The sequence below is a fragment of the Passer montanus genome, unplaced genomic scaffold, assembly GCF_014805655.1.
Source record: "Passer montanus isolate IOZ18808 unplaced genomic scaffold, ASM1480565v1 scaffold10, whole genome shotgun sequence".
Lineage (NCBI taxonomy): Eukaryota > Metazoa > Chordata > Aves > Passeriformes > Passeridae > Passer > Passer montanus.
In genome coordinates, this window is record NW_024356505.1 from 6,302,117 (window position 1) to 6,327,434 (window position 25,318).

At 44.8% G+C, this 25,318-nt stretch overlaps 1 protein-coding gene across 1 annotated transcript; it reads right to left on the reverse strand.

Moving 5' to 3' along the window:
* Positions 1 to 1,357: 1,357 nt before the first annotated feature.
* NR1D2 (nuclear receptor subfamily 1 group D member 2) lies at positions 1,358 to 25,312 on the reverse strand. The gene is made up of 8 exons (XM_039710458.1): positions 25,008 to 25,312; positions 21,665 to 21,925; positions 19,635 to 19,723; positions 18,569 to 18,713; positions 16,185 to 16,801; positions 12,820 to 13,005; positions 8,842 to 9,052; positions 1,358 to 4,397 (listed from the first exon to the last, which is right to left on the reverse strand). Exons 1-8 carry the CDS (start codon positions 25,021 to 25,023, stop codon positions 4,201 to 4,203), a joined length of 1,722 nt encoding a protein of 573 aa, XP_039566392.1. The 5' UTR covers positions 25,024 to 25,312; the 3' UTR covers positions 1,358 to 4,200.
* Positions 25,313 to 25,318: the final 6 nt, after the last annotated feature.

Sequence of the window (25,318 nt, forward strand, 5' to 3'; positions counted from 1 at the left end):
TGGTGCTGTAATCAAAGCGCTCTGCGGTTGAGCTGCAAATGCCGATCCCCTCCCGCCCAGCACAGCCCCTGGGTCAGGAGCCAGAACAGGAGGCAGCTGGCTGCAACACCCTCATCAGTTTACACTTTCACACAGGAACACTCAGCCTCTGTTTTCCTTGTGACAGTCCCCATTTCCTGGTGGAGCGAGGACAGGCCAGGCTGCTGCTGTGGGCACACTGTCACACTCGGGCCGGCACTGCGGACTCAGAGCAAACTTCCCATGAACCAGCAGAGATGCCTCCTGCTCCCATCCCCAGAGCATCTTGCCAGACTGGGAGGTTGGGAGAGCGAGGAGAACTGAATCATGTTTTTGCTGGGAAATGTCTTTCCTGCCCCCGCCATTTGCTGTGGTAAGGCTCTTGCAGCAAACAGGGAAGCATTACTTGTGACCCATCCACAGCAACTCAGCAAGAGTTGAGAATAGTTCTTCCCAAGGACCCCCCAGGCTCTGGAACCTCTGTGCCACGAAGTTTGTCACACTACTCACAGGGGCTCAGACTTCATGGCAACAAGAAAAGCCACGTGTAAACATGCAAACATGGCACCAGAGGAAACATGTCACAAAAAACCCCAAAAAACAAAAACAAAACAAACATATTTTTGTGCTGTTATTTTTTTCCAATGCTGGCAGTAATAATTTTGTTCAACTTTTTTTGGTGTGCACCTTTTTTTAAAATTACCAGTAGATACAACATCTTCTGGAGAAGCTTCCTTTATCTCCTAGAAGAATGCACACTCTAAAGTAGAAAATGAAGCTGGAAAAATAACAGATCTTTGCCCCTCCTGTTCTGTTTTCTGTACACCTTCCTTGTAACCCCAAGACTTGTCTTAACCAAACAGTATTTTTTTCAGCTTTATTCTTTGAGAAAATGAAGCTGGAAAAATAACAGGTCTTTGCCCCTCCTATTGTTTTCTGTACACCTTTCTTCTAACCCCAAGACTTGTCTTAACCAAACAGTATTTTTTTCAGCTTTATTCTTTAGTGTCTTATCCTTTTCTCAGTTACAAAGTTATATTCTCCACATTAATGCAGTGTATAAAATAACTATTTTAATGACACACCCAAAAAAGCCCTATAACTGTAGCAAATGGAGTGCACCAGAAAACCCCATCCAAACACCTGGGCAGAGGGAGCAGTAGCACAGACAGAGGGAGATGCCGGCTCTCCCTGCTGCTGTGCCCCAGCACAGCCCCGTGACCTTAGAGCAGCTGATGTTCTCATCCAGAAGAGAATCTCTTCTGCTTTGTTCATCCCAGCGTGCTGTCCTCCCCGCCAGATTTCGTACAGAGAAGTACAAAGAACACAGACACAGAAGTTTAGCTTGCTGACATAATGCCCATATTTAATCTTTTAAAACAAGAACAAAATCAAGAATAAAATCAAGAATAAAAATTTCATTTAAGTCATACAGTACATTAATCTTTCAGCAATGACCCAATCTACAGTACTCAAATGCCTGGCATGAAGTCTATTATCTCAGCATTTAACAAGTGTATAACCAGTGACACAGTAAAAGAAGAGCTCACAATACACAGCTAACACAATGAATTTAGATTTTCTTCTAAGAGTCCAGCTAGGGTTTGTAATACATGGGTCATTTTTGAACCATACTTTAATCAGCTTTTTGTTCAGTCAATCTGTTTGGGGCTTTTTTTTTTCTGTTATGTGAGTTTTTCCATTATGTACAGGAAGATTATTTCAAATGAAATTGCACAAGTTAGAATATCTATCTATAGGCATACATGGTCAATCTAACTAAAAAAAAAAATTAATAAGCAGTAATTACTCAGTCCTGGTTATACATTCCTAAAGGCTTAATAATACAGTTTTAAGAAGAAAAAAAAATAAAACAAAACACAACAAAACACAGCTGTAGGGTGGCAATCTCTGTAAGAAGCCTTCTTCCCTCCCAAAACAACCAAGGGCTAACTGTACTTTCCGTGTTTGAAATGGGGTCTACAGAGAAGTCATTTCAGCAACTAAACAATAAAAACCGTGTGACTGTGTCCTCTCTAAAGTCTGAATGGTTCGATGCATAATTCAGTGAAGCTCTCAAACAAATAATACTGGTAGGATGTAGACTGTTAACAGAAATTAGGACAATATGCCCCGATAGAACATTTGGGTAGCAAAACTGTATGTAGGAAAGGGCCATTACCCAGTGGTTAAAGCAGCTTGGAGCAGGACAGCCCTGCGTGGGGAAAGGGTGAGCTCTTCTGCTCCTCAGCCAAGGCCACAGCTGCATTTTCCCCACCTCTTATCCAGCACTTGCCTCGCCCGCTCTCAGCCCTTCCTCCTGTCTGAGGTGGAAACCCAACCCAAAGGCCAGGGGAGCACGGTAGGGTGCGAGCCCTCCCTCTTCCCATCCCAGATCCTGGTGCTGAGCAGCAGGCACAGGGAATTCCCAGCTGCAGCAGGCAGGAGGGCTCCTCTCAACCCATGCAGTGCGGGCTGGAGCTCTGCAGGCTGGAGCCTTCCTGGGTCCTGGCCCTGCCTACCAGGAGCAGGCTCCCTCCCAAGAGCAGCCAAGCACCAGAGACCCTGAGGGCTACCTCCAAGGCAAGTTAACTGAACAAGGGTGATGGAGCATCTTCTTCCCACGTTAGCAAAACATAAACGTAACTAATTAACACAACTGCTTTGACTTCTTTTCATCTCTCTTTTCTGGTGCCAGGTCCTGCTACAAATGGAAAAAAAACCCACAGAGAGCTGCCTTTCTAGATGGAAAAGCAGCAGAATCTTAAGCCTTGCGGATCTGCTCTGTAATTTGCTACTGGCATAAACAACAAAAAAAAAAGTCCCATTTGTTTGGTTGGTTTTTGTGGTGGTTTTTTTTAAGAAAAAAAAAATCCAGACCATCTAATGCACCTTCTCTGCACATCACACACGCTCACATGCACACACACCAATGGAGAGCTCCAGAAGAACAGGCATAGGAACCACAAAGCCCAAATGGAGAAAAGACATGGGGAATCTCACATTTCTGTTTTCAATTCTCATTTAGCAATGAAGCAGCAAAATGATGTATTGCAAGAAATAAACAGTCACAGAACACACATACACCCGAATGCAACCATGGATACATTTTTCCCATTTTTTCTTTTTTTGACAGATGTTGCTATTAATCTGACAGTTTCTTTCTGGCTGTGCTGAAGTTTTTGAAGAGCAATCTGGTGCTTATTTAACCTTTATCAGAATACAAGAACCTCAGTGGCAATGGACAATCCATCTCATTAGTGCCACAATCAACCATCTCTGCTTGAGATTCTCTACAAAACCCTTTTGGAAGTTGAATCTGACTCTGCCTCTTTAGTGCCACTCTTGGTTGTCTTTCTTTTTTTTTTAAATTAACAAACACAGCATATTAATGCAAATTCGATGTTTTCTAAAAAATGCTCAGATAATTAGTTCAGCAATATGCAAAGTGCATCTATTTGGTTCTTTCCATAGATCACCTTCTGTTTTAAGTTTAAATTCCTTCACAGTTTAAAATATTGTGAAGAAATTATATGTATACTTTATGTATAGAACTATTTATATACATACACATATATACACACAACTCTGTACTTTATATAGCCATAAACACTCACTACTTAACTATTTATATTATATACACATGGCATGAACACACGCTCGGTGAAGAGTTGGTGCAGGCTGAAACCATTCCATCAGGTTTAATGGAATAACAACAGTGAAACCATGAGTGAGTTATCAAGAGACACAGACATACATCTATTAGATAAGTGAAAGACCAATTAAATCAGCTCTTCCATTTTCCTATTAGCACAGGATTGTTCCCACCCCATTCCATGCTCCATAAGCACATACACAGCTACTCTGCATTCAGTTTACGTGAGAGGGCAGTGGTGGTTCTTTTTCCTAAATGAAAGAAGAGTCCATATTCACTCGGGCTCATCGCAGCCTCTCCTGCAGGAGTGGGCACAGCTGGGCCTGGATGCCGTGGAGGATTCCGAAGGCTGCGCCGCCGTCAGCTGAAAGCACCTGCCAAAGCTTTATTGCATGGTTATGGGACAGCTATCAACTGTTCACAGTCTGTGAACTCTCTCCAACAAGTGGTACAACTGTATAAATACATACTTTAGCACAAAACAGTTTAACACGAGGCAAGTCCAAGTACAAATGAGACCTAAAGGCCTATGGGTGAACTTTAAAGGCCAGCAGTTCTTCAGAGTGCATGTTGTTTAAGGAACGCAAATCGGGTAATTTCAAAAGAAGTTTTGTGAAAATAGAGGCTTCGTTTGGGTGGTTTTTCATAATTAAGGTCCTTAATGCACGGATTAGTGTTTCCTGAAGTGCCTCCACAGAATTGACATTTTCTATTCCGGAGCGATCTAAACAGAAGGGCAGGGTGAGAGGGAGAGAGAAAAATTAAAAAACAGGAGGGTAGGAGGAAAAACAAAAAAATTGACTGAACAGATGTAGCCTGCAACATAAAACCAGGGCAAGAATCCCTTACTAAATTAACAAGCACAAGAAAAATCAGATATTTATGCCAGAAGTTTTAATCACACACCAAAAGTCTTTAAAAGGTTATTTAGCATTAACTTTTCAAAGTACTAAGTTCATGCCAAACTGGCAGCATTCAATCACTATTTCTGTGATCCCTAACCCATGTTTCCAGAGGATGACAGATTGAAGCAAATGTTTAAATATGTTGCTGAATCACAACTTTCAACCCAAGGAGAAAGACAGGGTGCATGAAAGTAAAAATTTGAAATGTTTTTTAAGGCTAGATATAAACCCCTAAACTTGAACTGAAGGTTTGAGGAGAAAATCCCACTCTGGACAAGCCACAATTCTTATCTGCACAATGGGATTCTCAGGGGTAAAGGGCGTACAACCATTATACGACCAGGCACTATTTCTGAGCATGTTCTGAAGCACTTAAAAAAATGAAACATGATGCACCCAAAAATTCCCAACTGAGGAAAAGAAGAATGTCAACATCAAGACAAGTATTATGTTCTCACTTACTGCACTCCCACCACACCTGAAGCATTGCTTTCAAGAGAGCTGTTTTTAAGTTGAACACACCTGGTATCATTAGGCGGAACCTAAGTAAGCGGCTTGAAAGGATGAATTTTTAAGTAAAACATCTCACCACATAATCATGCACAGTAGCAGTTTTTTTTCCAAGCTGTAGCTTCTTTTCTTAAACACTATGTAAATCCAGCAGGGCACATACATAGCCGAGTGACTGGCACAAACAGAAATGTGCTTTGATGTGTACATGTACTTAAGCACTTTGCAGAACTGGGACGTGGAATGACAACAGCTTTCTGGAGTAACACTGAGTCAGATCCTACAGAGTGGGAATCCCTTCCTTATGCTGTCAGTGTCAATCCCATCAGATTGCTCAGGTGAACATTCTGGGAAGTCCTCCTGGACTACTCAGTGCAGTTCCCTACTGCTATACGAAAAATTATTACATAATCCAATTAAGGATGCATCTTGAAGCAGTTACTTGTGTTTTGTTCCTTTAGGAAGATTGTTCCAGAATCTTCCACAATTAGGAGCTCTGATTACTATTACACAATTTTTATTAGTACATATTCTACTTTTCTGTGAAGACTGTCCATTAAACAATTTTTAGTAGCACATATTCCACTTTTCTGTGAAGACTGTCCAATAGGTTTGACAGCTGCTGTCCAAGAGAACACAAATGAGGAGACACCTCTCTGCCTTTATTTATTAAATGATCTCTCCTGCTTGCCCCCTGCTCTGCAAAATCTTTGCTCTATTCCGAGCAGGTAAAATGACATTTGCACAGAATATGCCCAACAGAGTTTCACAAGACCTCTGTACAAGAGCTGACAAGAGTACTGCCTTGCCCCTGAAGGTGGAAGAATGCAGCCCAGCCTTTCCCGGCTGCCTCGGGTGAGTTACTGTAACCTCCTCACTTCAATTAGTCCAAGTCTTTCTTCCCCCTCTGAGTCTACTTCCAGTTGCTCCCAGTGGCCAGCAGATTTTGTTAGTATTATGCCAGTAAGGAAGAATAATAGAGGGTGTGTACTTCATATTCTTCTACCACAAAGCAAGACCCTTAGTTAAGGGATTAACTGGTCTCTAGACCTGCACAAACCACATTCTTTCAGCTTTGCTTCTGCCTTGCTTTTTCCTCCTCCAGTGGCCATGATCCACCTTGCTACCTCTCCTCCATCTTCAACACATCCAGCTAACTGAAGCCAGAGGTGAAGCATTCTTTTAATTCTGGAACAGTACCAAGATAATTCCACAGCACCACCAAGTGTGATCCTGCTTTTTTCTTTCTTTGCCGTATGACATGGGAAAGAGAGGATGTACAGACTTACACAGTCCTTGCTACTACCCCTGCTTCTTCTGTATGTTCTAAATGCTACTCCTAGGAGTGGTTATTCATCCAGTATTAAGTGGAGATGTTTCTTACAAGCATTCCCCCAACTAGCAGTATTTAGAGACCTAACTTCATTTTCCATTGGTGGGTTTTGGTTTTTTCTTAGTTTTGATCAACTAAAAGTCTTTAAAAAGATCTTTAATTAGTGCAGCATGGTACTTTATATTTTGCATTGCTTAATCAGCATTCAACAGTCACACTCCTTTCTGCTTTTGGAACTGATGTAAATCCTGACTACTATCTCCCTTTCAGTATTCTCTTGAATAACCTTCATTCTGAGATGAAGAAGTCATAATGGCCTTTTTCCTCCACCTTCAGTTCTTCTTACATTTATGTCATTTTTCCCTTCGCCTGCATCCCCATGTCATTCTCTCTGATCCTGTTCTTCAACTCTTCATCTCTAACGAAGCACCACCTCCCCTTATAGGAAAATACTTTTTTGGTTACACTACTCCTCAAAGAGTGGGATGCAGGGATCTGTCTTTCAAGATCTGTTTAATCAACACATGCCCACAATCCTTCGGTTCTATGGGCACCTTCTCCTTCTGGCAATCCCTCTCACTGTAAGCATCTTCCCCAGGAAGTCTGCTGAGGCCACTTCTGTTCTTCACTACCTGCCTGAGCATGAAGCCAGCTCGTTTACCCACTTGTGCAAGGTAACAACTGCAGCATTTCAATCCAGTCTCATGGAACAGAGTAAAGATGCTCTGAAAATTTTTGAACTCACAGGGTTAGCCCTATTAACCCTGACCATCAGGGTTAGCCGTGTGTCTGGAATACAGCCCCAACACTGACGAATAAAACTGTACTTTATAAAACCCTAAAAATTTTTGCGAAGATATCCAGGAAGACTGTGATCAGACTAAAGATCAGATCATGAGGCAGCTAAGATAGGCAGCAATAGTATCCAAAATATGATCTGAAAAATCCTCAGCAACTGCAAGAAGCCTGAATACTAAACACCTTCTCTTTGTCCTGCTGCACGGCTGTCCCTACATGCTGTACATGTTACATGCCATCCCTAAGCTAACCCCTGCTGGGAGCTGGCAATCAGCACAGTGCATTAAAGGCTGGGGAGATGGCACTGTGCTAGAAGCACATTTAACACAACAGATACAGCCACTTAGACTGAAAACAGGTGGCACAGAGATTGAGATATTCTAGGACCTGAGCTGAGCAAGCAAGAAGAATGGCTGTAAGCCTAGTTACAGTGCACAAGAAGAAAAGAGACCTGGCTGTCAGTCCTTATTTTAAATGCTGCCTGCAGTTCTTGTCAAGAATTTCTGGAGTCTGGAAAGGCAACTAAGACCTCAGGTTTCTCTCTGCTACCTGAACATTGTCATTAACAGATTCCATGCTTCCTTCAGATCATAGTGCCATGCTTCCTTCACACTGCCGTTTGTTCTGGCTCTTGAAGCTTGCTAATTCTGTGCCACCCTCTGCTCATTATCATGGCTTACAACCTGAAGAAGTGACAGCTGCCCTGTCCTGTGCTGTGACATTTCAGCTCAGCCATGCACAAAGCTATTAGACTGAACTGTCCTACCTTGTTACAGAGGCCTCACGTGCCTACAGCACCATGCCCGGGTGCCCCTCCTTGATAACACATGGGTCTAAATTGCTCACGTGGAAGGGGTGCCCTTGTTCAAGGAGCTCAGTGCTCCCCAGCTGCTGGCTCATTGTCTCAGTGGGTGCTGCGAGCATTCCTGCTACCTACCCCTAGGAGAGCTTCTTACCCAGCAAGCAGGGATTCTGCATCTTGCATTCCAGGCATTATATGCAGAGCTAATGTGCCTAATTTGAGGCTTGAGATAATACTACAGAAGTAGGTGCTTAATCCTTCTTTGAATCTGGGCCAGGGTGTTCTGTCTATCCAGGGACTGAAACAAGATAGGAGGCTGTGAAGATGTCAGTGGATTGGCAGGCCTTTGGTGGTGAGAAGTCACGATGCAGATGATAGGGCTTTCTTGCTGACATAGGCAGAGATCAAACTGCTGGATTTAGACTTAAGTAAAATACGCAAGAGACTTAAATGACAACAATTGGAAGCAAAAATACCACCTTATCCTAAGACTTATGCTGTGCAAGTCTGGAGTAATTTCAGTGATGCTGTCCTGTGAAACTTAGAGGAGCCAAACAAATAGCATCTAAATGGCCACGGAGCAGCTATTTGTATTTGCATGACATAGAAAGCAGTAGGAAAACATAAGCTCATTGGCACCTTTTTTTTAAAAGGCAATATTAGAAAGACTAGGTATCTTAAAAAGTACATTACAGGATGTTAGTACCTTTAAAACCTACTCAACTGCACTTATACATGAAATATAACAGGGTATACGTTTTACAGAAAACTTTTAACATTCAATTTTTGGCAAAGGTGCAAGTTAACTTTCTCTCCTTACCAGCAGATACCAGGACAACGGCTGTAAACAAACTCATTTCCTCATCGCTAAGTTGCAGGGCATTCAGTTTCTCACTAAATTCAAACATTGAGTTGAGCAGATCACCAGCTCCCATTGAATGCAAGTCATCCACACTGTACTTCTTGCCACTCAGGAAGGTGACAGTACGTTCCTTTGCATCAAACAAAGATGCAAACCGTACCATTAAAACCTGGAGAAAGGAAAAGGAAGAAAAAAGGAACAACAAAACCAGATAAATGCAGGTGCATTTCTAGAAAAGCCGAAGAAAAAATTGAACTTTTTAACATCATTCAAAGTGTCTCATTAACCATTCTAAAAGCATTCTGTACAGAAACTGACAGCATGCTACTGAGCGGCAAAACACAGTGCAAGCTCTGGCCCCATAATCTGGAGAAGCAAACAAGTGACAAAATTAACGAGTGGATGCAGGGGAGGGGCTACAGCATATGAAAGGCAGGAAAATTAAATTTAAGCCTCAGACAGCCTAAGCCACACAGACCATGTCATTCATAAATATGCCAGTAGGACAACTTGCTTAAGCCACACAACAGCCTCAAAGGCACACAGAACATTAAAAGAAATGTTTTCTTGGCCACACTCATGAGGAGCAAAATGAAGGTACTGAACCAGATTCTCACTTGGCATAAAGTGGAGCAGCTCTATGGAAACAATGCTGATTTACACCACCTGATGCTCGGGCCCCCTAGGCATTCTTTGGAAAAGTACCATGCCACATCACTGTACCCACAGGAATGTTAATGAGTTCTGCTAGAAAGGAGCCACATGTAGAGCTTTTAAGAGGCTGGGGAAGCACAGCTTGAGATGGCACCTGGTCTGCAGCAACTGGGAATACCCCTTTGGTACAAGCACCTGGGCTGGAGCAGTTGAGGTGTGCTAAACTTACCCCTTTGGGCTGAAATTTCTCTCGTGGTTTCTCAGTTGTACTGTGAAATGTTTCCCTCTGGAATGGCTTGTGAAGTTTCATTTGCTCATGTTCAACAACCTTATTTACATTTTCAAGGTTTAAGTTGCACGGAACAGCTTTCTTATTTGAAGAAAATGAACTAACTGGCATTGGTTAAAACTTCAGACTCACTGTAATCTCTTGGTGTGACAGTTGTCTCTTCTCATTTACCCTAATAACTGCATTAATTCAAATGTTTACTACAAGTGAGAGGAGAACCAGGTTTTCACAAGCTTAAAGAAATGAGTGTTCAAAACAAACAAAAATGTTTGAGAATTCAAACACTTCATGCACATTACACGGCCTTCTCCTAAATTTAACAAGCCAAACAACATGCAGCAACCTTGATGGACACAGGAGCACTACATACTATCCACTTTTGTCAGCTAAGCTACCTTTGATGTCCTTTGATGACATTAACTACAGAGTGCAGAAACCCAGATGCAGAAGCCATCAGAATACAACAAAAACAGGCAAAGGGCAGGCAGACAAAGCTGAACTTGTGCATTAGCACAGACCCACCAGGTATCCAGCAACCTTTCAGTTCAAAACAGTATTCTCCCTATAGAACTGGGCTTTAGAAACATCTTTAAATAACAAGCAACCAGGATTAGTACTGATATTCAAAACTGGAGCCCATAAAGTTGTCCTGACTTATTCTGAGGTAAAGACCTCACCTATTTCAATGCCACCATTCTAAACAAAGAAGAACAGTTTGGACCATGGCATAGCACAGGACTGATTCATCCCATTTCACTTCAAACCAGGCTCATACTTGTACATGCTGAGGACACAACTGATCAATCCCATCACCTGACCACAGCAACACAGGCACAGAAAAACCCCCACTCTGGGAGGTTGCTCCATCATGTCCTTACCAGCTGCAGTCAAATCTGAGTCACTACTCAAAGGGATCCAAGGGCCTTGTTAGTTCTACCATCAACCACATTTGGAGGGGAGGTGGAGGAGGGCCCACTCAAAACCAGCCAAGTTCCTTATTTTAGGCTCACTGCTGTTTCTGAGCTGGCTCTCATAAGAAGCCATGCAAATGCCACCACGATACACTGAGCTCCCCGGTACTCCCAGTTCTAAGAGACCTTTTTAGCTTGTGTGTGAATATAAATATAGCTGTGCAGCTTCTGCACCAACATTGTCTCCATGTGTGCTCTTACCCTCCCAGGGACAGGCACTCCTCGAATATGAACTGCTAAGAAGCACAGTGCCAAGCCAGCCACACCACACCTGGAGGCAGCACTTTCACTCAGGTTCTTCTATTAACATGCAGACATTGGAACATCCTGGTTCAGTTACTCAGAAGACAGGAATGACCTTGGATGCACCAGGCTTTCAAGATGCTTTTGCTTCTATCACAATGGTTTCGTTAATCCTGCTGTGGATTTTTTCCAGTGTTCTGCAGCCCTTTTTTTTTTCCTGTTGCTAAGATGTCACATAGACCTTTTACTGCAAGTTGTAGCTCACTAACAGGAATCATTAATGTTTCTTATAAATAAGTGAATAGTGACAAGCATGCAGCCATACATTATTACTAATTTCCTGGATATAGAAACCTCCTTATCAGCAGTGCTTGTAACTAGCAAAAAAGCACAGGAGTGAGGCCTGAGAAAACCTTCAGGTGAAGCAAGGCCAAGACAAAATGTTTTACTTGCAAAACATGAAGGTTTGGCTTTACATTATAGGGACAGTTCAAGCCAATTTTTTCACCCTCCACCTCCTTTGCAGAGGAAGGAACCAAGATTTTTGTGAAAGGTGAAAGTAGTGAAGAAGTAAAAATACAGCCCTTTCACTACAGGAGTTGTAGATGAATGTTAAAAGGTCAAGAATAAGCATAACAGAAAAAAAATACGTGACAGCAAAATGAAGGAAACAAGAAAACTAATAGACTCCAGGCAACAAGTCTTCCTGTAAACCTTGTACCTTCCAACCCAACAATTATCCATTTTAGAACTGGGCTGTATAAATGCAGCCAGACGACCCAACACATCACACAAGAAATGTCTTCATTTCAGGTAAATATAAAATCCAGCATCTCTCTTTGAAAGAATAAATCATGTAAACAAGAGCAAAGGCATCACGAATGCTACATTCCCCAGAAAAGCACAGCAACATCAAATACTTGGGACTTCGGCTCCTCTGACCCTCTCTATTCAAATTTCACATTTGAATATTTATGAAGTGTGTCCTCTCTACTCAAATTTCGTACTTGAATATTTATGAAATGTGTACGGTCTCCAGTAGACACAAGGGTCTGGAAGGGCAACTAAAACACGATGTAAAGGTCATCTAGTGAAGGTCACTAATTATACAACAGCACCAAGCTCTGTGGTATCATTTCCAAATTAATACCACTAATTCACGTATACGTCATGACCACAAGTGGATGCAATTAACCACGAGGACCTAGTGGGATTAGTCTAGAGTAAGTCAGGCTGCAGCTGGCACACAATATCTAAAGAGCTGCAGCAGTACACGTATTCACCATTGTTACTGCATTGCACATGGAAGCTTCAGACACTCCCAAGCTGCCACCTACATGGGGACTGGTCACGATTGGATACTCTGGCTTTTGCAGGAAGCAGAGTGGCACAAGGAAGGACATGCAGAGCAGTAAACATATTCCTCGACAAACCCTCCAAGTCAGTAGACAGCTTTCTAACCTATCCACCCTTCCAGATGCAGTACAGTTTTCCAGAGTAAGCAAAGGTAGCTAGAAACCCCTAATTATATATTTATTAATGCCCAGGGAAGAGGGAAGGGTAGAAGGGCTGAGCAGTTTTGTGCTCATTGGAAGAGGGACAGGTCACCAAGGTCTGACCAAACAGATCCCTTGGACACCACCACCTCAGAGAACACTCAGAGCATCCGTGAACAAGCTGGTTTCACCTGACACGCCCCAGTTCTATTTGGCTCTGTTTGTACAGGGTCAGACTGATGCACAGCTTGTCAGGTTTGCAATATACACACACTGGTCTCACCTCGAAGGTCCCAGCCTTCAGAAGATTGACCTGGTCATGCTGGGAGAGGTCTCGGAAACCTGGGATGCGCTTGGCGAACTCCACCACTTCCTTCACTGCAGGAGTAAAACTCATGGAAAACTCTTCCCAAATTTCATGGCCAGATTTGTTTGGGTCCACATGGGGAGTCTTACTCATTGGGCAGACCTGATGTTTGCAAAACACAGACAGAAAACAACCTTTAAAGGTGTAATTCCAAATACTTGAGAGAAACATGTTTATTATTCAACAAAACTTTGCAGTAATGACACAGACAAAAAAGAGATCAGTATTCCTCAATCAATTCCCAAAGAAACTGGATTTCTTCCCCTTGCTCAAAAACAAACTAGGAAGAAAATCCAGGGGATTGTCAGCAATCTGTTCATAAATTTGTTAACTTCAGAACCTACAACACTGTGTACTGCAAAAGACCTGACACAACCAAAGTTATGCTATTCCTCCCTGATCTCAACTGATCTGCTCTGACATCTGAATTCCTCTTTACTTGTATTATCCCTGTAATTTCACAGTAAATTGCAATTTCACAATCAATCAGTAGCAATCTCACAGTCACTATGACATTCATTCTCCTTTCTTGTTCTGCAGGCTACTGAAGTGCTTCAGTCAAGGCGACAAAGATGTCAACACCAGAGCAAGAAAGCAAGCCTTGGTTTCCTGAGTCACAGGTTTACACCCTCATTACAAGGATAACCCTCTTCTGCAAGTTTGCTTTTACTTGTATCACTGAAGGAGAACACCAAGAACTGGTATTCCAGTATTTTTCAGTCACAAGATGACAAAATGTTCTTCCTTTTATTCAAACATACAGCGATTTTTCGTAGGAAAGTCTGAATCCATTACACTGAGACCAGACATATCAGTCAGGGCTGACTGCCAATAAATTCCCTTTGCAAGAGCCAACCAGAAGCTCTGTGATATTTTCAGTTCTAGCTTCTAAAATTTACATCTTTTAATGAAGCTTAAACCTTTTAATATTCATTTCACCTGTCATCATCAAGGACAAAAATTCCTTTTAAGTATTCCTTACAAGCATACTAAATGGTGTATGTAATCCTACATAATATCAGCAAAACAAAGAGAAAACAGTGAAATAGATTAGCAATTCCTCAGAGCTGTGATGTTTTTGCAGGGCATCTTGAATATGGTAATTGCCTAGCAATTCTTTGTGTGGGAGGTCCTAAGATTACAAGACTATAATATTTTGGCAGAAGAAAAGGTCTAGGCACACAACTAGAAGGACAGAAGATGCCAACCACTGCTCTGCCTGTGATATTGGAATGGTTCACATCAGTATTGTTATAAATACAGCACTTTCTGAAAATAAGGAATCTCTGGTTCAGTACCCTGCTCTGCAATGGACACAAAAATCACCTTAACTTCCCATTCTACAACAGCACACCCTTACCCACAGGCACTCAGTCCCAAGGGGAAATTACCACTACCACACCCAGTGCATTGTGTCTGTGGTCCCCTGACAGACCATGGCCCAAGAACCAGAGTATCTCAAATTAGGAGAGACCCACTCCATGCTCCTTGCAGGACCACCTAAAACTAAATCATATGCCTAAGAGTGCCATCCAGGCACTCCCTGAACTCTGACAGGCTTCCTATGGAAGCAGCTGTCAGCTTGTACAGTCACCAGCTCTCTTCAGAGGAACCTCTTCAGGAATGACCAGTTCTGCTTTTCTGGTTACAGGGATATTGAGTAAAAACAACCAAACCCCTGAACATCTGTCTCCATACAGGTTCAGAGCCTAATGACTTGCCCTTATTGCTGATGACTCATTTTGGTCAGATCCTGAACTCACGGAGCTCTTGGGCAAAACTCTCATTGATATCAGGAACGTGGGGCGGGGCTGGGGAGCTGCAGTGTTCTGCTGGATTTGGTTTTGTCTCCTCATCACTGATTAACTCCTGCCTGCAGCTCCATGCACAGGTCAAACTGACTGGTTGAGTCTCTGCAAGGCAGCACCACTCCCTGCCCGCCCATACTGACAGGTTTAACCTCTGCTTCTCAGGAGTGCCAAGAATGCTGCTGTAGTGACACCACATACTTTCCCTGCAAGGAAGAAAGGCTAGGAATTATTATTTGCCATGTTGCAGTGCCTGGAGTCTGCAATTAAGGTCAGACCCTGCTAGGGATGGCATGGTCTATATATGCAGTAGACAAAAAGAACTTCTTTTTTTTTAAAGAAAAAACCCCAAAAACCAAAAAAAAAAACCACCCATGGAAATGCAGCATCAAAATAAACACTTTTACTGAGGAGACCTTTGGGGGTCTTAAAGAATGTGTGAAGGATCTTCACAAAGTAGGAGGCAGAAAAACAGCAGCAGCTCAAGTACTTCAGAAAGGTCAGGGGCTCGCGCTTCACACCAGGAGCGCAGGATGAGAACGAGGATGTTATGTTCTCTCATCCCAGGCTCCAGTGATAAAGAGAAGGACAATCTATTTTAAGGGGCTTACAGAACTGGTTGCCTGAATGGCAGAGAAACAGCAGGTGCAAGGCAAATGAGAGGGACCTGTTAAGCAAAGGCAAAAAAAAACCCCAACCAAACCAAACCAACAACCATACGCAAAAAACCAGGAAGCATCCTTGTTAGGAATTCAGTGAGAAAATGCTCTAGCAAAGTCATCTAAGGTACCCAGAAGTGTGTCCAGAGCCTCACTTGCCTAAGTACTACAGAGAAGACCCTGAACTTCTAATTGTTTAGCTGTGCATCTTCCTCCTGCCTCTGTTCAGATCCGTGTTCTACAGTGAGAAGGATGCGCAGCCTGTGGGCCTCATTAAAACAAAACAAATCAAAAAATCCCCATCACCAAAAAACCAGCCTACCCTGCAACAGAGATTCTAGAGCCCATAGTAAGGCCTGTAGACTGGCTTAAAATCCTAGTCCTGGGGCTTGAAACCAGAAATTTGCTCTTAAAAACCCTTAAAGAAAATACAGTACCTCTGACTGCATAGATTATTTAAAAGTGAAGTCTTCAAAAGGACTGAGTGAAAAGGGCAATTTATAAACTCCTATTTTCATTTTAAAGTCAAGTCACATAAAAAACCCATGACTTTTTTTCAGCCAATACTCTTTGATGTTATTTCACTTTCAGTTAGCTAAAAACCAAGCCAAGAAACCCCATTACTTGCATGATTTCAAATCCATCACACCTTGAGCCATTTTTATACGTCATCACAATTTGCACTATCAAACTTGTGTCACCCTTTAAGTTTTAGCAGTTGTGCCAACTGCGTGCAGCTTCACCGAGTACTGAGGCACAGCTGGATCACACCCATCAATAACTAAGTCAAATCAAACAATTGATATCAATATACCAGATGCATTCTTCCTCCAGTGCTGCACGAGTAAGCGGCATTCTTGTTTGGAGAAAAGCCATCTTCTGGGATCCTCTCGCACATCCGCTGAGGATAACCACTGGCGAAGTTCACGCAGTGGCTGTTTGTGAAGCACACGGGGTGCCCGCTTGGATAATGCATTGTGCTCCTCCCTTTGTACTGTCCGCCAAGGTGCTGCTCCCTGTCAGGGTACTGAGGGCCACCGAGGCCACCAACACAGTGCTCGCTGCTCAAGATGTACTGCTCGGTGCTCTTGGACACCCTCTCCCCACTCTGGGGCTGCATCATCTCTGCTGGGTTTTGGGACTGTTCTTGGTTGTACATGAAAGTGTCTTTGTGGGCCCTGGTGACCATCCCGATGACCTCCTCCTTAGCCATGTCAGTGCTAGGAGGGGGAGAAGGGCTTTTGATGGTTTCTCGCTCTTGTTTGGGCTTGGAGGAAAGATCTTCTTGAGGTGCTTGGTCTTGATGTTCTGCCAATGCTTCGTTGGGCAAGTGACCGCTGAACTGACTGTTCATCATGGTTTTCATGGCACTCTGCATTTCAATCAACATCCTCTGTTTTTCACGTTTGGGAATACGGCCAAATCGAACCGCTACCAAGGTGGAGAAATGGATAGTGGTGGAAAGTGGGGGGAAAAAAAAAAGAAAAAAAGAAAAAAAAAAAAGTCAGTCCTGAAAGTGTTAGCATGCACACACAAAATAACACACCCCAACAAAAAATCCTGCCTTCTAAGGCAAGATTTTAACTGCTCTCACCAATACTACAGCCTGAGTATTACCAGAGAAGTCAAAGAGCTTCTGGGGCACAGGACTGGCATGAATACAAATGTATGCCATTGTTTAGGGAGAAGGCAGCTCTAAGGCACACGGTCTGTAATGCCTTTTCCCCTTTTGCCTCAAACCTGGCTATGCATTATACACACAGTTGTGTTAACGGTATTACCAGTGAAGTCAAAGAGCTTCTGGGGCACTGACTGGCATGAATACAAATGTATCTCATTGTTTAGGGAGGAGGCAGCTCTAAGGCACACGGCCTGTAATACCTTTTCCCCTTTTGCCTCAAACCTGGCTATGCATTATACACACAGTTGTGTTAACTGAAGAAGTGTCAGGCTTTAAGACTGGATCTATTAAATCAGCACAACTTCATGGCTGACAATTAGCTAAATGTAAACACAGTTCATATCATCTTTGCATAAAAGTCCTACAAGACAGGTCCTTACAAACTAATTACGTAACTTACCAAAACAAGAGAATCAATGCTGAATGAAGCTTACCTTGGCAAATTTTCTTGGTAACTTTGCCTTGACAAGGACATTTTCTGCTGGCAAGGGGATGGGCATCATTGTGGCTGCAGCACTTTTGACCCTGTCCTAGGGAATCTACAACTGCCTCTACCACCCTGTCCAACCGCAGCCGCACGAGGGCTTATAACCAGTTTCGACTGATGTAATTATGCAGCAGTCCATCATTAATGTAACTAAGTCTCTTTCATTAAAGCAGGTGCAACCTTGTGCGCAAACAAGCGCCTAGGGGATGAAATAACTCCTATGCATGACAAGAACTCGGAACAATTATTTAAAATAAGTTCTAGCACTCCACCCACTAAATTATTAACAGCCCAAGATTCCTAGTTCTTGTGAAATAAACACCCAGAGAAAATTTAAAAGTGAAACAGAAGGAAGAGTTCTGGTTGTAGCAGTAAATTATAGCAGACAAATGAACTACAGTTTCAGCATTATTTATTAAAATGGCTCAAGGAGTGGACAGCAAACAAGGTGGTCAGAGACACAGACCAACACTTCCTCCTTGCCTTTCCTCTCCCTCTAAGAAAAGACAGAAAGAAGGAAAAAAAAAGGAGCAGAAACATGCTCATCCTATGCACCCAAAGCTAACTCTTTAAGCTCTATGGTGACAACTCTAAAGCTATCAGGTTGGGCAGAATTCCCTTTCATTGAAAAAGCAATAGTAACAAAAGAAAATAGAAAAAAAACAAAGACAAAAAAAAAGAAAAATATGAGTCTTGTTCAATTCAGGTAGGATACAGCTGTAAGTCTTAACATTAAACCAAAATCGAGACACTTGTTACAACCATCCCCCTAGCAGGCCACTGCAGCACATCCCACTGCATCAGCTCCACAGGCGGGAGGACAGCTCTGCGGCTGCCCGCAGTACCACCTCACCAGCCCAGGACACTCATGGAGCAAGAAGGCAAGCTGAACTAAATGCTCTCAGACAGGGAACCTCTCCTGGACAACAGGGCTTGGCTGCATTATCTGCCATTAAGACCCTCAGCAATTGTTTTTGAGGCGGGCAGCAGATTCCCTCTCAGAGGACCCATGCTCAGTACAGGAACGTACCATCTCTTGACATCCCAACAGACAGGCATTTTTTGAAACGACACTGCTGGCATCTGTTCCTATTCATTCTCATTATAGAACAGTTGTTATTCTTCAAGCACTTCTTATATTGGATGTTTTGCTGAATGCTTCTTCTGAAAAAACCCTGTAAAAACAAGCAAAAAAACCCCACAACTATCATTACAGCACATGTCAAATCCTTCCACCAAGATTCATGTCTCCGCCAGCACGGTAAACCTCACTGCATCGCATCAGCAGCTTCAGAGCCATCAGCCCCAAGAGATTTTAAAGAACTTGGTACTCCTCATGACTTACTTCCCCTTTGTGTGTGATCTGTATGTAATGTGAACTAGTTATGATTTTTAATTACAGAAGATGCTAAGTTGTACCCTGCACGGTCAGCACCTAAGAGCAGAGCATCTCAAATATTATCCCTGTCACTGTACCAACAGTTCCCTAAGAAATGCTCTCAAACACCTGTGACATCAAGTGCAAAGATGGGAGTCAAAATAACATATTTTAACTTCCATCTCCACAGTTTGGCAATAAAACCATCCTGCTGCACCATATGACCTTCTAAGGTGGTTTTTTCAAACAACCCTTTATGCTAATAAGCTCCTTCACAGAACATAACATCTGCAATGCTACAGATTAAGAAACTACATATCTAGTTCTGGCTTTCCCTGGGTAAAGAATTGCTTTTCCAAAGCTGTTTTGTTCTGTGTCCCAGCCCAGGTGACAACTCACACCCACTATCTCTTAATGCAATTAACATGCACATGTCTTGCGTGACATGGTCCTTACCACCTCTGCTTCCAGTTCTTGCTCTCTGCTGTGTGCTCCAAGTCAGGCAGGATTGGACAAGGGGTGGGAACAGAAAGTACTGCAAAGTTTGGAAAATGCTGTATATTCCTAAGTGGTTTGCCTGTTCCCTACAGCTTCTGAAATTTCTCATATTTAACGGAGAACTATACCAAAATTTGTTTTAGCAGTATCACCCCTTTTTCCCCTATGGGGAGAACTTGAGCATTTCACCAGCAGAAAGGTGAGCAGAAATATAGCTCACCTTGCAGCCCTCACAGGCATGAACACCATAATGAAATCCTGAAGCGACATCTCCACAGACTTTGCAAAGAAGAACCATGCCATTAAATTCTAGAATCAAACAAAAAAGTCAAGGATATAGAAACCAGTGACAACTGCAGGAACGTGTTTCCAGCTTTTAAAACCTGGACTTAAATTGAAATATGTCAAGTCAGTTCAACATGTGAAAAAATACAGCAGAAGAACAGACAACATGAATGTACAAACCCCCTGAACAGTTCAGAAGGTACCAGTGCAAGGGTGGGGGGAAAAGAGGACAAACACGAAGCACTCAAACAAATAGGGAGAAAGCACATATTCACTGGGCTGTCAAACAGAGTAGCACTGCGCTCAGCAGCAGAAAAAGAAAGTCTGCTTACATTTAAGCACTTTTAAAAGGACCATTCAGTTAACTAGGCCACCAAAGTTCAGCCTCAATCTGTTTTTTCCATCAGGACAAGAAAGCCTATGAAAGGCTACAGTTTCCCCAACAGAGAATAAGCACTTTTTATCTTAAAAACCAGAAATACTAAAGCACATTTTATAATAGATTCAACACTGGTGATACACTGTAGATATCTGATAACAATTTAGGACTGGTAACTCAGCTATATCTACACATGTAGAGACCACTCATTTGAGTGCATACCCAGAATGGCTTACACACTTGAAACTGAAAATACCTTCTCAATCCCGTAAAAATGCTCACAGTTTAGGTTTTTTAAGTTTTTCCCCACCTATTTTATTTCAGCTTGTCAATAAGATTTTTTTGCAAGTCCTAAGTGCTGGTCTAACATTGGTTTCACTGAAGCCAACGGGAACCTTACCAGTGATTTCAGTAACCACAAAGTTACCTTAATCCAACAGAGACAGCTGGAAATACTCCTACAGAAACATATTCTACCAGAAAAGTAACTTACTTGACATTTGGGTTTCATTTGTAAAGAGGAACTAAAACATTTTTTTAAGGTTTTCAAAAAGGAAAAGAAACCAAACCACAACTTTTTTTTTTTTTTAACAATTAGTACTGAGCTAAAAAACTTATCTATCTGAACAATTTACAACAGGTTTCATTCCAGGAACCTCTGCCCTGATACTTACAAATTTAAGTAAAGGTTCTTACTAAGAACTTAAGGTAGGAATACTTAAAAAAAACCCCAAACAACAAAGCAACAAAAAAACCTTATTTGAGGTACAGCTATTAAGTTAGAGCTATTAAGCAGTTATTCTAGCTTCATAACAATCCAAAACAATAAAACAGTTCAGCCAGTAAAAGAATTCAGCCTCCAAAAGACCGAATTTCAGCTGTTTGCTGAATCACTCATTCCAATACTTATTTTGAATCCTGCCCTTCCAAAACTGTTCAAACATACTTCTCTATCACTGATCTTTTCTGATTACCAAAAGAAGCGTGAAGTAAATATGTAGAGATAGACTGTTGTATGTATTTTAAAAGGCCATTCTTTAGTTCCAGTTTACAAGTACTTTATTTTTCACATCCACAGAATTATGACTTGGAATCAAAAAGATAACTGTTCCACCCATAGCTATAAAAGTATTACGCTTGGGTAATTTATTTTGTTCCTCACAGCTGGTGGGGGGAGGGAAGGTGAAGGGGCAGGGGACAGAGTATGAAAGAACAGAGAAACTAGATTTCCAAGACAGCTCCATAAATACTCTTGAAAGCAATTTCTGATTATATCACCTTTACTTCATCACTTCTTTTTAACCAACTGTTTGATTTTGCTAAGATCAGTTTTCACTAATGACAATTTGAAGTAAAGCTGAACTGTATTTATGGACTGTTTGAGGTTGGCAGCAATGGGACCCCCATCGTATCAGCATTTCTATGGCAATACTGTAGGTATTACCACACATTTAATGCCACAGGATAAACATGGGAGGCTTTGCTATGCACCTACACCACAAGCCAAAGGGAGACCTGGTTGTAACACACGGGGTTGTAAAACATAAGGGCAAAACGGTGTTTTCAGGAACTGGCACCAAACATACTTGTGACTCCATTATGGCCTTTTGTCAAACCAGCAACACTCGACTGGTTTGTTTTAATAGTCTCCTCCAGCCGATCGCTCTTCGGCGCCCCGTCAGAGCCTTCACTGCTCCGGCCATTGCATCCGCCTTCCGAGGAGGAGCTGTTTGGAGGAGATGGAACAGGCGAAGAGGACGACTGGAAACCGCTGTCTGAGCTCTCGCTGTGACATGAGGCTGGGCTAGATGCCGAGCTCGAAGAGCTGATGTAAGCTATCACACCCCCTAAGGCAAGAAAAAAAAGGCAGCACGTAGTGACATAACCAGCAGACATGCACCGCTGCCATGTGAGCCACGCCGTGACCCAGCACCACCAGATCAGCCATTACGTGCTCCTGGGAGCACTCCTTTCCCTCCCTCTCTCCCTCAAGCTTGTTTGTCTCCATTCGTTTTCTACAGCTGACCTCCCAGTCTGCCTCATCCCCTTCTCCCAGTCCTATCAGCCTCCTCTGGTCCAGGCCGAGATGAAACGGCATAACCAAAAGATGGAGCAACAAGCCATGGTGCTGGAAGGATGAGGCAGCAGGGACAGGGCATGGAGTGACCCAGAGAGGGTTTCCCCGGCCACCCTCTGAGTAGAGCTCATCTGGAGCCAGAGCCAAGACAGGATCTTGCTGCGCTGTGGAGCCAGAATGCAAACAAGCTAGGTTAGGGACAGAAATAGGGCAGAGAAAGACTTCATGCAGGCTACACGCCAGAGGCACAGAAAGGAAGGGCTGGGAGGTGCTCACGATGCAGAAGGAAAGGGGGCAAGGGAAGGAAATAGCACTGCAGTCTGGTTAGCCTACTGAACGCCATTTGTCCGACTGCAAGCCTTTGTAGCCTTTCTAGCAGCAGCGAAACTCCAACTGCCTGGCTGCTATTTGCAAACAGCCTCTGTCCTGCCGCGTCCTGCAATCTGACACACTTCAGAATCCCTCATATGAAACAGCTTTTTGTTCTCAGGCAGACCTGGGAGCAGTTCTGGCTTTTCACAGGCTCCTTCTTCTTGCTCGCAAGCAAGAGAAATTGTTTGCACTTCATATGAGCTTGTCTCCAAGACTCAGCATTTCAGAAGTCAATATAAAAACATTTGATATTTCACTCAAGAATTTCAAAAGCCATAGCCATGAAACTGTATAAATAAATTACACTCAGTATGTTCTACATTTTATGCCTCTATTGCTCAGTAGACTCTCCTCACTGATGACTCAGGACATTGCAGCAAGGAACTCCACACACCAGTAAGAATTCAAAACTTCAAAAGGGCCATGCACTGCCTTCCTTTGGAGGAGAAAAGCACTGGTGTCTGTAGAATCCTCGATCAACTGAACTGGCACGGCAGGCAGAGGCTGTAGCATCTTACATCAGCCATACCCTCCTCACAGATAAAAGCAGTGGTATTATACAACCCTGGAAACATCGCTGCTCGCAGGGAGCAATTCTGACTTACAAATTTTCAGCACTTTTATTAGACATAACGGTCCTCTTAGCACCTCTGCAGCAACAAAACTGGCCCACTTCCTCTTCAACATTTCATTTTTTTCTACCAACGAAACCCTTGGCAGGAGGGTTCCCTGAACAGCACACAGCCCAGGAGCTCCTGGCAGAGCTGCCTGGGAGCAGGAGTCAGACCAAGGGGCCATGTGACACGTGCAGGACACACAGACTGCTGCTCACGTTCCCAGACAGCCGTGTCCCTGTGCCCTACATGGGCTGGTCCTGAACAGATTTTTTTTTTTATTTTTTTTTTTTAAGAAATCCTCCACACCGCATAGCACGCATTCCGGATCAGGTTTTCAGAGAAAGGAGGATTGGCAAGGGGGTCATGAGTTCAGCCACGGCATGAGGAGCAAGGCATCATCAGGCACCCGTGCTGGGCTAAGACGCCACCTGTTTGGCCAAGGCCTGTGCCATCCCCCAGCGCCGCACGCGCCTCTGCCAGGTGCCAGGTCAAAGCTCACTGTTCACCTGGTCCGAGGGAGGCACCGGGCGGCTCAGCAGGCGCCATCCTTATCGGCAAGGGGCAGATCGGGACACGCAAGCACAGCCCCTGCAGGGAACTCCACGTTTCTCCACGCTGCCACCGCGCCCCATTATCTTTAAACCCTGCTCGTAAAAGAGATGCTCTTTTCCCTCAAGGGTAAGGCCAATGTCACAGAGGAGCACGGAAGTGTGTGCCTGTGGGGGAGTTTCACCCCTCTTCTCCTCAGAGCTGGAGGAATTCCAGACCGCTGGGCTGCTCTGGCACCCTGGAGAGCTTGGCAGTCTTGCCAGCGCCACAGCCGCAATTCCTCGTACTTTTTGTTATTTTAGAAATTACACTTCCCCGTGAATCCTGTTTTTGTTTGGTCAGCAGGCAAAAGTTGACTGTCACACAGAGCACAGGGTGACATCTCAGAACAAAGAGCACAGACACGGAGCACGTACACGTGCACACGGACGCTGGCACTCCGCAGAAATGGGGTACCGGGGTGCCCGGTGCTCCGGCAGCCCCGGCTCTGTCAACTGCCGGGGATTTTCCTAGGGAACCCGCCTGCCGGAGGGTGGTGAAAGGAGTCCTTCGGGCTACGCGGGGCAGCACTGGGGCTGCTGATACTGCGGCGGCACCGCCGGCTCAGTGACAAGGACCCTTTGGGCTCTACCTGGCGGGATTCACTTCAGGGATGGGGCGGGGGGCACCATTAACACACATGCTGGTACTCCATTAACACACATCTGGGAAGCGGTACCGCCGCAGGGGCACGAAGCAGGCGGCAAACTGCCCGGGCGATCCAACCGGCCCCCGGGACGCTGCGGCTGCCGGGGCTCCGCGGCCGGCACCCCCGATCTCCCCGGCTAACAAAGCGAGAAGGGAGCGGGGAGCGCGGCCGCCCTCCCGCCTCACCCCATTCCACCGCACCGGGGCTGCGGCTTTTCCCTGCCGCGGTCACGCGGCGCCGGGGCTGGGAGAGCCGGGCCCGCCCTGCGCTGCCCCCGGGCCGCCCCCTCCCCGTTACACAACGCCGCCCCCGCTCATCGGGACGGGCCGCGTGCCGCCGCCGCCGCACACGGCCGCACCGCGTGTCCCCCCGCGACCCCGCGCACTCCCCCGCGCCGCCGCCCCGAATGTAGGTCACCAAAACAGCGGCCGCCCGCGCGCCTCACGTGTCCGCGCCGCCCGCCGCCCCGCGCCGCCGCCCCGCCGCTATTATGCAATGCGCGCGTCACCGCCCCGCGCGGCCAATGAGCGGGCGCGCCGCGCGGAACGTAAACACAGCGCGCACATGGCTCGCCCGGCGGGTCCATGTGAGGCGGCCTGCCCCCCGCGGCGGCCGGCCTCGCTTACCCGCGCTGACTTCCATGGCGACCTCCTCCCGCAGGGGCACGGGCGGCGCCGCGCTGGGTTCCGCCGGGCCCGGCTCGGCTCCGGTCGGCGCGGCGCGGCTCCGCTCGGTCCTTGTCTTCCCAGCTCCGTGTCCCCGCCGCAGCCCTACATGCAGCCGGCGGGAGACTGGCAGGCAGGGAGGGAGGGAGGCGACCGCGCTGTCTCCTGTCAGAGCAGCGGGTGCGCGTCCCCGCCGCGGCGCCCTCCCCTTTACAACAAAAGCGCTCTCGGGGAGCCGCGCAGAGCGAGTGCGGCACCGCCGCCCGCCCCGC